This window comes from Dasypus novemcinctus, chromosome 21 (assembly GCF_030445035.2).
Source record: "Dasypus novemcinctus isolate mDasNov1 chromosome 21, mDasNov1.1.hap2, whole genome shotgun sequence".
Taxonomy (NCBI): domain Eukaryota; kingdom Metazoa; phylum Chordata; class Mammalia; order Cingulata; family Dasypodidae; genus Dasypus; species Dasypus novemcinctus.
Window position 1 is genome coordinate 33,212,359 of NC_080693.1, and position 15,150 is coordinate 33,227,508.

Below are 15,150 nucleotides of genomic sequence, written 5' to 3' on the forward strand. Positions count from 1 at the left end.
ACAAATAAAACAAATGTTGAATGAGCTACAAAATAAATAAAATGATACATGTATACATTTTTAAAGTGCATGTATACATAGCCATAAAGAGAAACATAGATAAGTAGTGAGGAAGGAAAAAAAAGAAGATAAGTAGTAAGAATGCAAACTGTAGCCCAAGAAGGCAATGCAGGGAAGCAGACTTGGCCCAGCTGTTAGGGCATCCATCTACCACATGGGAGGTCCGCGGTTCAAACCCCGGGCCTCCTTGACCCGTGTGGAGCTGGCCCACGTGCAGTGCTGATGTGCACAAGGAGTGCTGTGTCACTCAGGGGTGTCCCCCGCGTAGGGGAGCCCCATGCACAAAGAGCGTGACCCATAAGGAGAGCCGCCCAGCGTGAAAGAAAGGGCAGCCTGCCCAGGAATGGTGCCGCACACACAGAGAGCTGACACAACAAGATGACGCAACAAAAAGAACACAGATTCCCGTGCTGCTGACAACAACAGAAGTGGACAAAGAAGAACACGCAGCAAATAGACACAGAACAGATAACTGGGGCGGGGCGAGGGGGGGAGAAGGGGAGAGGAAAAAATAAACAAATAAAATCTTAAAAAAAAAAAAAAAGGAAGGCAATGCACCAAAATTCATTCCAGCAGCTGCTGCTAGGGAGGACAGAAGGGTGGCAGAAAAGCAAAGGGAGTGGGAAACTTCCCCTTCATCTGTAATGCTCCAGTTCCTTGATTAAAGAAAAGTTTTACTATATTCCATTCCTAAGCATATACTCCAAAGAACTGAAAGCAGGAACTCAAGCAGACACTTGTACACCACTGTTCTTAGCAGCATCATTCACAATAGTCAAAAGGCGGAAACAACCCAAGTGTCTATCAACAGATGAACGGATCCACAGAATGAGGTGGACACACGCAATGGAATAGTATTCAGCCATAAAAAACAACAAAGTTCGGCCGCATACTAGCACATGGATAAACCTTGAAAATACTATGCTAAATAAAAGCAGCTAGATGAAGGACAATTATTGTAAGGTCCCATATACACGAAATAGCAAATTTAAGAAACAGAGACCGGATTAGCAGTTATCAGGCGCTAAGGGGAGGGATTAATTGCTTAAAGGATACAGTTTCTATTTGGGGTGTTGAAAAAGTTTTGGTAATAGATGGTGGTGATGCTCACACAACTTTGTAAATATAATTAATGCCACTGAACTGTACACTTAAACATGGCTAAAATGGCAATTTTCTTGATATATGTATGTTACATGTACGTGTGTGTTATATACAGAAACCCATGATAAAAGATAAATTTTGCCATTTATATCCAGAACTTAAAATGTGTAAATTCTGGGAAGTAAGTATGCAGCTGTTTGCTACCTTATTCTCTAGATTTTTTTGTCTTAAATTTCCTTCTGTTAAACATTTGTTTTATTTATTTATTTCTCTCCCCTTCAGCACGGCTCCCTCAGGGGCCTCTGCTTCCCATTCCGGCGCTGGGGAAGGCGGGCCGCGCCTCCGCCCCACCAGACCCCTCTGCTTTCTGCGTCACCCTTGTCACCCTCAAAGACAGAGGCTGGGGAGGGGCGTGCTGTGCCACCAGCTGGGCCTGGAGCCTCTGGGGCGAGGCAGAGCCCCCTTCAGGAAGGGCCGAGGGGAGTCAGAGAGGACAGTGTGGACCGGGAGGCCGGGGAGAAGCCAAGGCCAGGGAGAGGTGACCAGACTTTCCACAAAGAACAGGGGAGGTCTGTTCCCTATTCCGGGGAGAGCTACGGTAGATGCTTCCTCAACCAAAGCAGAAGTCGCTGACGGCCTTCTTCCAGGAAAGGGCTTTCCCTGGCCCTCTTTCGATGGGAAGGAAAAAGCCTAGATGCCCAGGACACTGTCCTCCCATCCCATCGCCGGAGGGAGTCTCAAGAGCAGGAGCCCCTGGGCTGGAAGGTGTGTGTGCAGGGGTCCCGGCCAGCTCACAGGGCACCCTGGCTGTAGGGCCCGAGGCCTGCCTGCCAGGACCATTAACGGGAGAAGTGGAGGTTGCTTGGAAACAGCAGCTTGGTTCTGGGGTGATCTCATAAAACAAATAGCAGAGATGCTAATTCTCTGCCCTCGGTAATGAATAATCAAATATCCGGAGGCTCAGCTAAAAATAAACTGCTTCCAGATGCCCGGCCTGCCCCGGCTCCACCCAGGCCTCCCAAGCCTGCGGCTCGGGGGCCTTAGACACCAGGTCAAGATGCTGGGGGTGGGGAGTGGGGTGGCAAAGTCATGACCAGACCTGGGGAGCTGAGAACACAATCAGGGGCCCTGGTGACGGCAGGGTCCAAAAGATGAAGGCAGACGGGGCCGGCCGCTCCACTCTGCGCCAGGCTCCCAGCCCTGGCACCCCTACGATGGTCCCTTCCACCCTCCTGGGGACTGAGAGGCCACCCCCACCCCCACCCCGGGCCAGTCAGCTCAGGCTCCTGGGACCAGGCTGAAACCCCGAATGGGGGCTCACCATCCCTGAACAGGGCGAAGCTCTGGGGTTGCTAGAACCAGAAGTGTGTAGCTCCCCTGCAGCCCCGCTTCCTGGGTGCCTCTTCCTAACTATAATAACAGGGGCTGGGACCACAGCAGTGGCAGCAGCAAACTCCACTGAGCATTTACTACCTGCCAGGCCCTGTTCCCGGCACTTTTCAGGTATTCTCTCATTTAATCCTCAGAACAATCCAATGATGCAAACACTAACATCACCCTCGTTTTTACCGCTGAAGAACCTGAGTCACGGAGAGGTTGGGCCAGTTGCCCAAAGTCACAGATTTAACCGGTGGCAGAGCCAGGCCTCAACCCCCCCGAGCCCTGGCTCCAGAAGCTGTGCTCAGCGCTCGGGCACTGCCGGCCTTGAGAAACAGGGCTCTTGAGACACAGCCGCAGGTGTGCGCTGCCCTCCAGGCCCCGGCTCCAGGCCCCCCCAAAGGACCCATGCCCAGGCTCTCTGCCAGGACTCAGAAATGACCCGGGCCTTCAAGGAGGCCAGGACACACGAGGGCTGGGGCTGGCCGGGGCTCTCCCAGGCCCCCTCCCACCCCCGGCAGCTCTCCTGAGGCCCTGGAGAGGGACTCACCAGCTTCTGGAAGAGGTGGCCCATGGTGACCTGGCTGTCCCACTGCTGCACCTTGGGGCAGAGGTTGTCGTAGAACTCCTTGTGGATCTCGTAGATGTCCTGGATCTTGTAGAAGATGGTCTCGATCTGCTGGATGGTGAGCACGGGCTGCGAGGTGGTAGCCGTGGCCTTCAAGGGTTTCATGGGCTGGTTGAGGGGAAGGAAGGAAGAGCAGAGGTGAGGGGCAAAGACAGCAGAGCGCCACAGGCCCAGGGCACATTGCGGCACCGATTAGCGCTAAAGAAGGTCGCTGAGGGCAGGGACCTGGACTGCGGTTTGTAGCACAGGGCTGCTGTCACAGGTTGCAACAAGCCACACGATACTGCAAGAAGAGGAAGCCTGGCCCAGCAACCAAAGGGTGCTACCAGGGTCCATTCCCCTCATCTGAATTCTACAGGACCTGGCCCCCAGCCAACTCACTTGTCCGTTTAACAGGATCCATGTCTTTCTTCCATGATGGCCTCATGCCCTGAGTCATAGCTCCCTCGTCACACTACAAGTGGGGTGGAAGGTTGGGTAGGATCTCAACTCCTCAGTGGGTCCTTTTCTAAATTTCAAAGAGACCCAAGAGCAGCCTCAGTGTCACTGATATTCTGTGTTCCCATCACCAAGCAGAGGAAGCACGAGCAGGTAGCACACACGCCACCTTTCTACCTCCTACACCCCTGGCAGACATTGCTAAACGATCACACAATTGCTTTCTCACAAAGGCTGGTGGTACCCTCAGACTCTTTCTCAATTATGGGATATTTGGGAAGTGGATGTGGCTCAAGCAGTTGGGTGTCCACCTACCACATGGGAGGTCCAGGGTTTAGTTTTTAGTTCCCAGTGCCTCCTAAAGATGAGCAAGACAGCAAGCTGACAGGATGGGTTGGTGTGGCAAGCTGATGCAACAAGATGAGATACAACAAGATGATGCAGTGCGATGATGCACTGAAGAGACAGTGAGGGGAAGTGGATTTGGCCCAATGGATAGGGCGTCTGCCTACCACATGGGAGGTCCACAGTTCAAACCTCGGGCCTCCTGACCCATGTGGTGAGCTTGCCCATGTGCAGTGCTGATGCGTGCAAGGAGTGCCCTGCCACACAGGGGAGCCCCACATAGGGGAGCCCCATGCACAAGGAGGGCTCCCCATAAGGAGAGCTGCACAGCAGGAAAAAAGTGCAGCCTGCCCAGGACTGGTGCCACACACACGGAGAGCTGACGCAGCAAGACGACGCAACAAACGGAAACACAGATTCTGGGTGCCGGTGACAAGAAAATAAGTGGGCACAGAAGAACACCCAGTGAATGGACACAGAGAAGAGACAACTGGGGGGTGGGGGGAATGGAGAGGAAAAAAAAGACACAGTGAGGAAACACAATGAGAGACAAAACAAGTAGAGAGCAGAGGTGGCTCAAGTGATCAGGTGCCTCCCTCCCACATGGGAGGTCCTGGGTTTGGTTCCTGGTGCCTCCTAAAGAAGACAAACAGAGAGCAGATAGCAAGGGAGAAATAAATAACATAAATCTTAAAAAAAAAATAATCATGGGCTATTAGTCAGAGTTGACCTACAAGTTGAAATCTGTCTGTCATCCCTGGTTGTGTATATTAAGATGCTCCAAGTTCTGCAAGGGGAGAGGGTGAAGTGGCAGACAGTGACTGAGGGCCATCCCCCACTTCTGGCTGGAGCTGAAGCCATCCCCTTCATGCCTGACAGCAGGACTTTCAGGATAATGGGGTGGGGATTCATTTCCCTCCATGTGTTTTTCTATATTTCTAAATTATCTACAATGAATAAAAAATTCTATTAAAAATTCATAGTTGAAACAAGGAACTGACGTGGAAAGCCAAGGAGGCTCGCTGACTTCCCAAAGTTGCAAAGCCCCCAAAGATACCCAGGCTGAACTGCGCAGCCCTCCAGCGGGCAGGGCTGGAAACCTGCCGTCAGAAGAGGCCTCGCGCAGACAGATGTGGCTAACGTCCCTCCTCCAAGAAAGAGGCCTTGGACTTCAGAGATTCAGGGGCAGTGAGGACAACATTCTGGGAGGCATGTGGGGCTCACTAGAGTGTCCCCCACTGTCTCCGAGAATGAGGTGGTGAGACGCATTCTAGTGGAGAATGGACGACTCGACTTCTGCAGCTGCTGGACCGGAGGGGACATCACTGGCCCCTCTGCACGGTGACCGCAGCAGCCCACTCCCAGCCCGGCCTCACTCCACCCTCCCACCTGCCCACCTCTGATGATGCCAGAGCCCAAGTCTGTCCACGAGAGGAAGTCGCATCTCAAATACCCAGACCATGCTCCGACTTCCAGTTCCCTTGTCCCGAGCCCTAAAAAGTCCAGACACGATGAAAGCAGTAAAAAGCAGAAGTCCTGCTTCTCACCCGCCAGAGCTTAAACCAACTGACCCTCAGTGTCTAGTCCTTGCTAGGGAAGTGTGATGGCCAGGCGCGGGGGTCTGAACCCCAACTCCACCGCCTAATAGCTCTGTGCCTCGGCAGCCTCATCTGTAAACCGTGGATAATATCACCTCTTCAGGAATCAGTCGATGCCAGCTGCTACTATTATTACCATTCACCCTACAAATAATGTACCAAGCACCCCATGTGAGACCAGACCTGGGGTATTCAGTGGTGTATAATACACGACTCCTCCCATGGAGCTTCCAGGTTAGTAAAGGAGACCCACAAAACACAAGATACAAAGAAAAGTGATTACACATAGTCATGCAGAAAGTGGAGAAGGGGAGTCCTTGGGAGCCTGGGTGGCAGGCCCGGCTCTCCAGGGAGGGGACACGTGCCCTGGCATGGACGCATGGGGGCCAGGAGTCTGCGGGCAGCCTCCTGGAGGCCTGTGCTGAGGAGGGGGCAGGCTTGGTGGGAGGGGGAGCTGGAGGATCACCAGTGTACCTGCTGTGCAGTGGGCGCAGGGCAGGCGAGGGCGAGGGGTGAGAGGGAGGAGCGGGGCGAGGGACAAGGGGCAGGAGCAGGCGAGGGGCAGGAGAGGGTGAGGGGCAGGAGAGGGGCGGCGTGGGCGTGGCTTTCAAACCTGTCGAGGGACCAGGAAGGCACCGGAGGGTGTTAAGCAAGGGAGCGAGGGGACCCAGCTTTCCGTCCAGGTTATGTTTATGACTCACACTCCCTGCCCTGGAGAACTTTACAACCCATCTGGTAAAGTGGATCTACACAACTGAAACACTTGATGGACAATGTGAAATAAAACATTATACCACTTGGACTGAAAATAACCAAGGGGTCCTGAGGTTGTGCTGGCGCAGCTTGGGGGGCTTCAGAGGCAGGAAAGTCTGAGCAGGTGGAGGGGTGGGGGCTGTGCAAGCATGCCAGGCAGGGGAGCAGGGGTGCCCAGAGGGCACCGGGGACACTGTCCTCCCAACGCCCGGCGGGCACCTGCTCAGCTTCACGGGTTCCCAGCCGTCGTCTGGCAAGGACTCAGATCTCATCCTCGGGAGCAACGCCATGGAGTTTATCCTTTTATCTTGACTCAGGATCCACTGCAGAGGCCCAGGTAACCAGAGTCCAGACCAAACCCCAGGCCCCAAGAAGGGAGAAAAAAGGAGACAAGAAAGGAAAAGCCCCGGGAAGGCGAAGGGGTAGCATTTCTCAGAAGCCGCTGGGAAGGCCCTCATCTCCCGCCTCCACTAAGACACGACTGCTCTGCTTCCCCCTAAATTTCCCACTCTGTCTATGAAAGAGGAAGAAAGGACACTCGCCAGCTGCCGGTCATGTGCACGGGCCGGGACTGGGGCGTCACGCAGTTCTCAGGACAGGGTCAGCGACTTGGGCTCTCCTACCCAGTTTTGCTTGGGGCAAGGAGCCGGGGCTGGGGCTGTGCCTCTGGCCGGCTGAAACCTGGGAGGCGAAGCCCTGCTCTTGGCCTCTGGGGCCTGAGGGAGGGAGGAAGGGCAAGCCCAGAGTTTGACCTTGTTCTCTGCCATGGTCAATCAGGCTGGTCACCTTGACGCCCCCACGGAATCCTGCTGCGGAGCGCAAGGGTTGTCCCTCCATTTCATGGGGGGGGGGGAATCGGAAGAAGGAATCCCCGGAGGCCTGGGTGCCAGCCCCGGTCCCGACTTCCCAGCCTCCCAAGGACCATACCCTGGGACTAAAGGCAGCCAGTTGCCTGCCCTGTCCTCCAGCGACTCGCCTTTCGAAAGCAGCCTGCCCACTTCCTCCACCTCCTACCCAAGAAGGCCTGGAGGCCGAGAGGAAGGTTGGCTAAAATATCATCTCACCAGAGCCCAGGGAAGGAGGCATCATTAACCCGTTTTACAGCCACGGAGCCTGAGACTCAAAGCAAACAGCCAAAGTGAGAGTCTAAGAGGGGCGGGCAGGCGGGATGCCTGGAGAGCAGATTCCTTCTCCTCCCCGCGCCTGGGAGATGCAGAACTACAAGCATTGGTTTCATCTCCCTTCCTCCATCCCATCTCGTCCAGATTCCCAGGGCAGTTTCACTTGTAACCTGAGCCCACCAGCGAGCTGCAGGGTTCCAGAAGATCAACCCCGCAGCACTGGGGCAGGAAAAGAGACTGGGGTGTGGTGGCCCTGTCTGCCCTCCAGTTGTATACACAGCCTTAGGTACACACCCAGCCCTTGCATACCAGGAAGTGTTAGGCTGAGAACAGTCAAACACCTTAGGAGCAGAGCTGCCCCACCGGGCTGGGGCGGGAGGGGGAGGCAAGCCCCGAGAGGACAGATCTCCTCTGGCCCCTGGTCCGACTACCTGCAGGGCACAGGGCTAAACTCACCGGCAGCTGAGATAGGCAGCTCCCAGCTCCAAAGAAGAGGAAGGAGGGCTTGAGCCCTTATCTCCAGATCTTCTGGAGGGTCCCGCCCCCTCTTCCTGAGCCTCGGCAGCCACAGACTTGCCTCCTAGCTGGTCCCCACCCCCCCAGGCCACTCACTGCTCAATAAAGAACCAACCAGGGGAGGGGAAGGGGCTCCAGCTTCCATACTGTCTTTGGATCACAAGCTGTTAAAAAGGCAAGGCATGCTACCATCTTTGCCAGAACAAAGGGAAATTGAAATTAGGCCCAAAGGCGAGATGAGAAAGTAAATCAGAAGCCACAGGGGAATTCTCCTCCAGAGGACAACCGCCTCCCCCCAGCTGCAGGGAAAGGGTGTGTGGACAGAGGCAAATAAGCCCTAACCTGCCTCATCTCCCAGCACTGCTGAAAATAACAGCAGCTGATACTTTCTGAGCACTTCCTATGTGTCAGGCTGAGCGTGCGTAGAATAACTCGTTTAATCTTAACACGCTCACGAGGAAAGAACGATTTTCTACTCTCGGTTTGCAGATGGAAAAATTGAGGCAGGAAAGGTTCACTAATCTGCTGAAGTTAGAGTTAGTAAGTGGTTGCGCGGGATTCAAAACCAGGCAGTCTGGTTCCATTGTTTAAACTCTTCTCAAATCCGCATCTGATTAATGATGACAGCCACGAGCCCCTACTCTGGCGCACCCCTTCGCGGTGTGCGAGGCGTATTTCAGGAACGCCTGCCTCCTTCCTGCCTTCAGCTGACATTCGAGCTTAAGTACCTGGCACGGGGCTGGGAACAGAGAGGATCGCCCTCTCCTCTTAACGCCACGAGGAAGGCAGGAGGCAAAACAGTATTAGGCTCTTTTCCAGACGAGGACACGGTGGCTCACGGAGTTGGTGCACGGCTTGCCCTCAGCCAGAGGCTTTCAAACCCACAACCCACGTGAGAAACACCGTGGCCAACCACGCATGCCACCCCCCAGCACGCACACCAAAACAAAAGTTTCATGAAATAGGACTCTTTCCTTACTTTGTGTGATGCACACTGATACTTTCTTTTTCATTTGTTTAAAAATGCTGACTCAACCCACTGCACTGATTTCACAACCCACTAATGGGCTGCGACTCGCAGTTTGAAAACAGGGCAGAGCGCCGACCATTAGGGCAGAGCTAAAGCCTTGCTTCGGTTCTGGCCCCCACGCGCTGCCAGGGTCCCCCACTTGGAAAACATTACTGTGCATCCTAACAAACTCCTGATGCGGCTCTAACCCAAACTCAGCCCCGATTCTCACACGGCGTCCGCACGTTCCCTGCCTAATAAACTCCAAGACCCCTGGGACCTGGGGAGGGAGGGGGGCGGTTGGGGGAGGAATGGTTCCATCTTCCATCCCAGCAAGTATGTAAACGTGTCTCTCAACCCCCGATTTTTGTGTGAGAATGAGTTTCTACTGATCTACACCTACATTTCTTAATTCCCCTCTCTGATATCACCTTATGTCTCAGACTGCAAAACACCCAGAGGGAAAGAACTTTATATGGCTCAATCACTGCATAATATCCAGACGCATCTAATAAGCACTTTCTTCAAAGGCAAGCACAACTTAGAGCCGTGCAGTACTTTTATCTTTTGAAAGCACTTTAATATTCACCACCCAATTTGCTTCTCACAACAACCGTGAGGACTTTAAAGAACAGGTTCCTTTGCCTCCATCTTACGGAGGAAGAAACCGAGGCACCTTTACAGAGGGTTACAGAGGGTTGACCCACCGCCTCAGACCCGTGGGGCTTCTCGAAAGGACACAGACCGCCTGCCACCTCCCATGTCCCGATATGGAGCCTTGGGATGGTTCCCTCCCCCAGGGAGGAGAGAGGGCTTGGACCAGGGATGACAAAAGCGTGGCGGCCAGGGCGACAGGCAGACTGCCCCGGGCACGGCGTGCAGGAGGGGTGGTGCCGTGCCGCCACACCTGCCACTCCAACCTGTCTTCCCAGCGGAGGGTCAGAGTCGGGGCCAGGGGGCCCGGGTCCTTCCGGGTAGTGGCCCCAGCTCCCCGAGGCCAAGGTGGAAGCAGGGCAGTGCCTCCTCTCCGGCTCCAGACGCAGCCTTAGAGCTCCACCGTGCCCGACAAGGAGACCAGGGGGGCCCAGCACTCACACTCACCAGCAACAGGGCCTCCAGCTGGTTAATGTAGATCTCTTCACTGGCCAGGAAGCCCGAGAGAACCAGCTTCCGCATCTCCAGGCCTTTCCCTGCTTCCACCTGCAGCAAAGCAAACCAGAAAGCCCACAGCCCGTGAGAAAGGAGCCAAAATCCCGCCTGGTCTTTTTTTCTCTTCTTTTAACTAACACTTATTTTTGTAGGGGATAAAAGCAAGATATGCTCTGACAGAAAAATTTGGGAAATACAGAAATATAAAAGGAAAAATAATCACCCACATTCCTGCCAACATCTTGTTGGTTTCTCTCCCATCCCTTTTTCTTTATTTGCTCTCCATCCACCCGTCAATCTACACAACCCTACAATAGTGAGCAGGATAATACAGGACCAGTTTAATGGAGGGACACTGACAGTCAAGAAGAAACATCAGAGTCATACCTGGGCAGGGCACAGTGATGTGGGAGGGGACAGCGGGGGACACAGGATGAGCTGAGAGGAGTGGGGTAGATGGAAGGGGGGGCAGTGAGCATGGAGGCCCAGCCCGGTGGCCTTCTAGCTCCACTTCCCACTGGTTCTTCCTATCCCCAGGGGCCCAGTGCCACAGTAGAAGGTGCCAGCCATGGGGCCTCGACCTTACTCCCTGCTCCCCTCCTCACTGTCTAAGGCATAGGCCCAAATTGGCCTCCTCCTCCCTCCAGAACTCCTGCCCCTCTGTGCCAGAGCTCACGCCCGTCAATTAGCACGGTACCTGCCTGGCACAGAGAAAGCGATCACCAGGTTTCCCGAGTTAAAAAACAACACATACCTCTCCCTGTCACCCAGGATCCAAGAGTCACCCTGCCCCCTCTTCCATCTCCCCGCCCCCTTTCTCAATTCAGTTCCTTGATAACCCCTGCCACTGACCCTTTCCCACCCCTGCTACAGTCGAGGCCCACAGCACCCCACTCTCCTAACTGACCTCTCTCCAGCCTCCCTCCTGTCCACACTGCTGAGCACACTGCCTTATACCTGATGCTCGTCAAGGACTTACTATCATTCTGCAAATAGCATTCGATTACGTCATCCCTTCATTTATTTATTCACTCCACAAGTGCTACCGAATGCCGACTAGGCCCTGGAGATACAAGGGAAACGAGCAGCCAATACGTCCCAGCTCTTGTGTGGCTTATCATCGGGAAAAAAAGACATTTTTTAAAAAAGTAAATCTGTGGTCATAAGCGGCAATAAATTCTATGGGCCCAGCATATCCTTTACGTAACAGATGCTCAGCGGTCCCTAGGGCATCCCTGCCCTTCCAATCTCCTCCTGCCATCAGATCCCTCCGTCTCCCACCATTCCAGAAGGAACTTTGGTTCTCACTATTCCTGCTGCTTCCAAGGTTCTCTCGCAGCCACGCTCTTCGCCCAAGTCCTACCTCTCCCCAAACGCACTGCTGAAGTCTCACCACCAGCTAGCCTCCCTGGACCACACCAGCCAGCAGAATCCCTGCCTCAGCCCTGGTGATGGGCGGACTCTGCTGCAGCAACCCAGTTTGTGCAGCATGCTGGAGGCTGCGGCCCCCAAAGTCTCTGAACTGCTACTGGACCCTGCGGCAGACAGGAAAATACCCTCCAACATGTCCACATCCTAACCCCCAAAACCTGTATGTTGCCTTATAGGGCAAGAGGCACTTCCCCGATGTGACTGAGTTAAGGGTTTTGAGAGGGGGATTGTCCTGGATTAGTAGGGTGGGCCCAACGTGATCACAAGGTCCTTATTAGAGGAAGGCGAGAGGGCGAGTCAGAGAAAAGTGAAACAGAGGGGGGACTGGAAGATGTGACACTTCTGGCTTTAAGATGCAGGAAGGGGCCAGCAACCAAGGGATACAGGCTGCTCCTGAGTCTGGAGAAGGCAAGGAAATAGTCTCCCCTAGAACTTTCAGAGGAATGCAGTCCCAGTGACCCATTTTAGACATCTGAACCCCAGAACTACAAGCAAATAAATTGTTTTAAGCCACAGTGTTTGTGGTCATTTGTTTCAGCAGCAATAGGAGAGTGATAGCAACACTATATTTTAGGGAAGGATATACATATATATCTTTTTTCCTTTTTTCCCTTACCAAGTGAACCAAAGACTTTTTTTTAAAGCAGATAAAACCAATGTACTATGTGGTATTCATATTCTTTGCAAAAATAATTACTGGAATTTTCAAAACATCAAATGAATCAACTGAATCAATGATGAGGATTATAATTTTTAACCAATAGACAGATGTTAGTGAAAGTCCAGGCTTGATTTCTACATAATATTACACGTAGCACAGGGCCAATGTGCTATCACAACGGGGAAGGACAATGTTGATGGCCTCACTGTTCTAAGGGCTTTACATGGATTAGCTCACTCGAACCTCACTATCTGGTAGGTGCTCTTATTATCCCGTGTTTACAGGAAACTGAGGCACAGAGAGTGGAAACAGCCGTCTGTCTTCAGCTGTCCACATGGCAGGCAGTACTCCCTCCCAGAAACAAGATCAGAGCTCAGAGCAGGGTCCCCTCTGGTACCCCACTCCCATTCTGTTGCTGGCCACCAAGGATCTGCCTGGGGCCTGGCAAACACCCTCTAAGGGAAATCCCTGGGGGCACACTATGAGCTTAATTCCCCGGGGCCCGGAGCCCGGAGGGGTGGCTGGACTAGGAACTGATAACTGGCAGACCCAGCCTTGCCAAGCCTTACCCACCCCAGCAGCGACCCCCTCAGCCCCTGGCCAGCCCATTTCAGCAAGACCCTCCCCCCTCAAGAGACTCCCACCCATAATCCAGCCTTGGAAGATTGGTCTTGAGGACAGTTCAGGAAGTCCCACCCCCAAAAGGCAATAAAGAGTCCCTCTCCACCCCCACCCCCAAAAAAAAGTCCCCACTCAGCCACAATCGCTCTCAAGTTTTGGAGGGGAGGGGGGTAGAGGTGACGGGGCGCATATGCTGTGGAAATAAACCCTGCACATTGGACTAACAGGAGGCCTGTTGCACAGTTTCCACCAAAATTCCCTTCCGTCTTTTCTTCGCTTTGCTCAGGTTCCACGTGTTCCTGGTTTAAAATTGTCTGGAAACACATATTTCTTCAATCCTTGTGGAGCTATTTTTGTCTTTAAAAAACCAAGACTCAAAATGCATATATTTGTTCGTTGGTTCGTTCATTCATTCATTCCCCACTCAATGCCAGACACTGGGAATACAAAGGTGAAGGGGACAGTCTCTGCCCCCAAGGAAGTCTGCAGTGGTGCCCACACTGCCAGCTCCACTGGGCAAGCTGCCTCCTTCTCTACAGGGTCCGGGCCTTCCAGGGCCTTTGCTCTGCTGCCCGCAGTGCCCCAGCACAGGGAAGCTGCCCTCCGGGCGACGCTGGCTGCACTTCCTCCCCAAGCAGAGCTTACAAAACACTGGTGGCGGGCTCGTGTTCCCAGCATTTTACACAATCCGCCAGGCTGAAAGTCTGTCCGTTTGAGGCCCCAAAAATCAAAGCCACCAGGACACGTCGGGAGGGGCTGCCGACCTACAGGTAAGGCTTAGTCAGCTCGGGCCTGGGGTTCTACAGAATCCAGAGGCTAAATAAAGCCTCCAAATGATCGGTTCTAGGCCAAGCCAAGACACAATCTCTTCAGGACCCTCGATCTCCTCCAAGCCAACAGCAACGGCCGGACAGGCAGGGCCAGCTCTCTGGATGCAATTCAAAGTCTTGGGTCAAGTGGCAAGAGTCTGAGACAGCCCATGGGCCACACTCGGGGACCTGCTCGGATGGGTGCCACAGGGGCCCTGGGGGCTGCACCCATGTCAAGCATCAGCCTCAGGACAGCTGGACCCTCTATGAACCAAGACAATGCAGGGACACCCAGAATTCTTTCCTCTACCCAGCTACCTCCTCAGTGGAATTTAGAGCAGACAGGTCAGGGGCAGCTGCTAGGGACACAGACCATATTCAAGCTGCCCCACTCTTCTGAACCGGGGACCCCCAGATTACAGGGCTCCCTGCTGTCTGGAACTGGAGGCATACCCCACAGGGTCCCCGCAGTGTTTCCAAACTTCAGTCATTCATACCCTACTTTGCAATTTTGCCATACACATGTACCACCGCCACTATTATTTGCTTACTATTTTTCTTTACATCAACCAAATTTTTTAAAGTATAGCTTTATCCCAAGCATTATAGCTGAAATCATAAGAACAACATATAACTCATTTTTTTCTAATATACATTAAACTATACACCGACCTACCAAAATACAAAATACATATCTAAGTGCCCCCTAAAGTCATCCTTCAAAACACACATGGCCCACACTGTGTGACACACACAAGTGGCACACACAGGCATGAGGAGGCAGTAGAGACCTCAGCAGGTGAAACCACAACCACCCAAAGGAGCACAGAAGCGTTAATTTGCATTACAAAAGGAATTTTTATTCCTGACAACTGAGTTCCTTTAATAGCAGCTCCTATAAGGCTCCTGTTAGTCCTACATACTTTTTAATAAACTGTGTGAAGGATTTTTGGAAAGTACACATCAAGTTAGAGATGGGAGGTGATATTATTAGCATCCTCATTATTATTAGTTTAGAGATTGTTAACTCCTCAAAGGGAAGCTGGGTTGAGAGAAGCAGCAAACTCCAGCTATGGGTCTGGGGGAAACCACTGCCAATTTCGCATCTGCCCCCACAGTGTGATAAAGCATCTCTGATGTCACACTGAAGACAGGATTGATCTATAGATAGGACTGGCATTTGGACACATGCTCAAGAACGCAACTATTGCTTAAGGTAAGTACCTCTGAAGTAAAGTAATAGCAAAGAGAGAATCGCCTGGGATTCCGATCAGCTGCCAGGAAGAGTCTACACACAGGCGTGTGCCAGGACCTTCCACCGCCCAGCACAGGAGTGTAGCTTCCAGAAATGCCCCTTGACCAGACACACATATGTACACATGTGCTCCCAGTGCAGCCCTGATTCTACCGGAACTGGTCTTTCTTTGCTCCTCTGACTTTGACACCACTTTTTCAGCGTTCTTCCCATGGCCCGCATACTCTCAGTACAGTCCTATTATCTGTGTACTTGACCCCTTGCAGCTGAACTGT

At 53.0% G+C, this 15,150-nt stretch overlaps 1 protein-coding gene across 7 annotated transcripts in view; it reads right to left on the minus strand.

Moving 5' to 3' along the window:
- ABR (ABR activator of RhoGEF and GTPase) overlaps nucleotides 1-15,150 on the minus strand; it is a 173,949-nt gene that overhangs the window by 56,476 nt on the left and 102,323 nt on the right. For all 7 annotated transcript variants that reach the window (XM_071210448.1, XM_058283792.1, XM_071210449.1 and 4 more), the window contains 2 exons: nucleotides 10,051-10,149; nucleotides 3,092-3,277 (listed from right to left, as the gene is read on the minus strand). In XM_071210448.1, coding sequence (XP_071066549.1) covers nucleotides 3,092-3,277; nucleotides 10,051-10,149 — 285 coding nt within the window. The remainder of the gene's footprint in view (nucleotides 1-3,091; nucleotides 3,278-10,050; nucleotides 10,150-15,150) is intronic.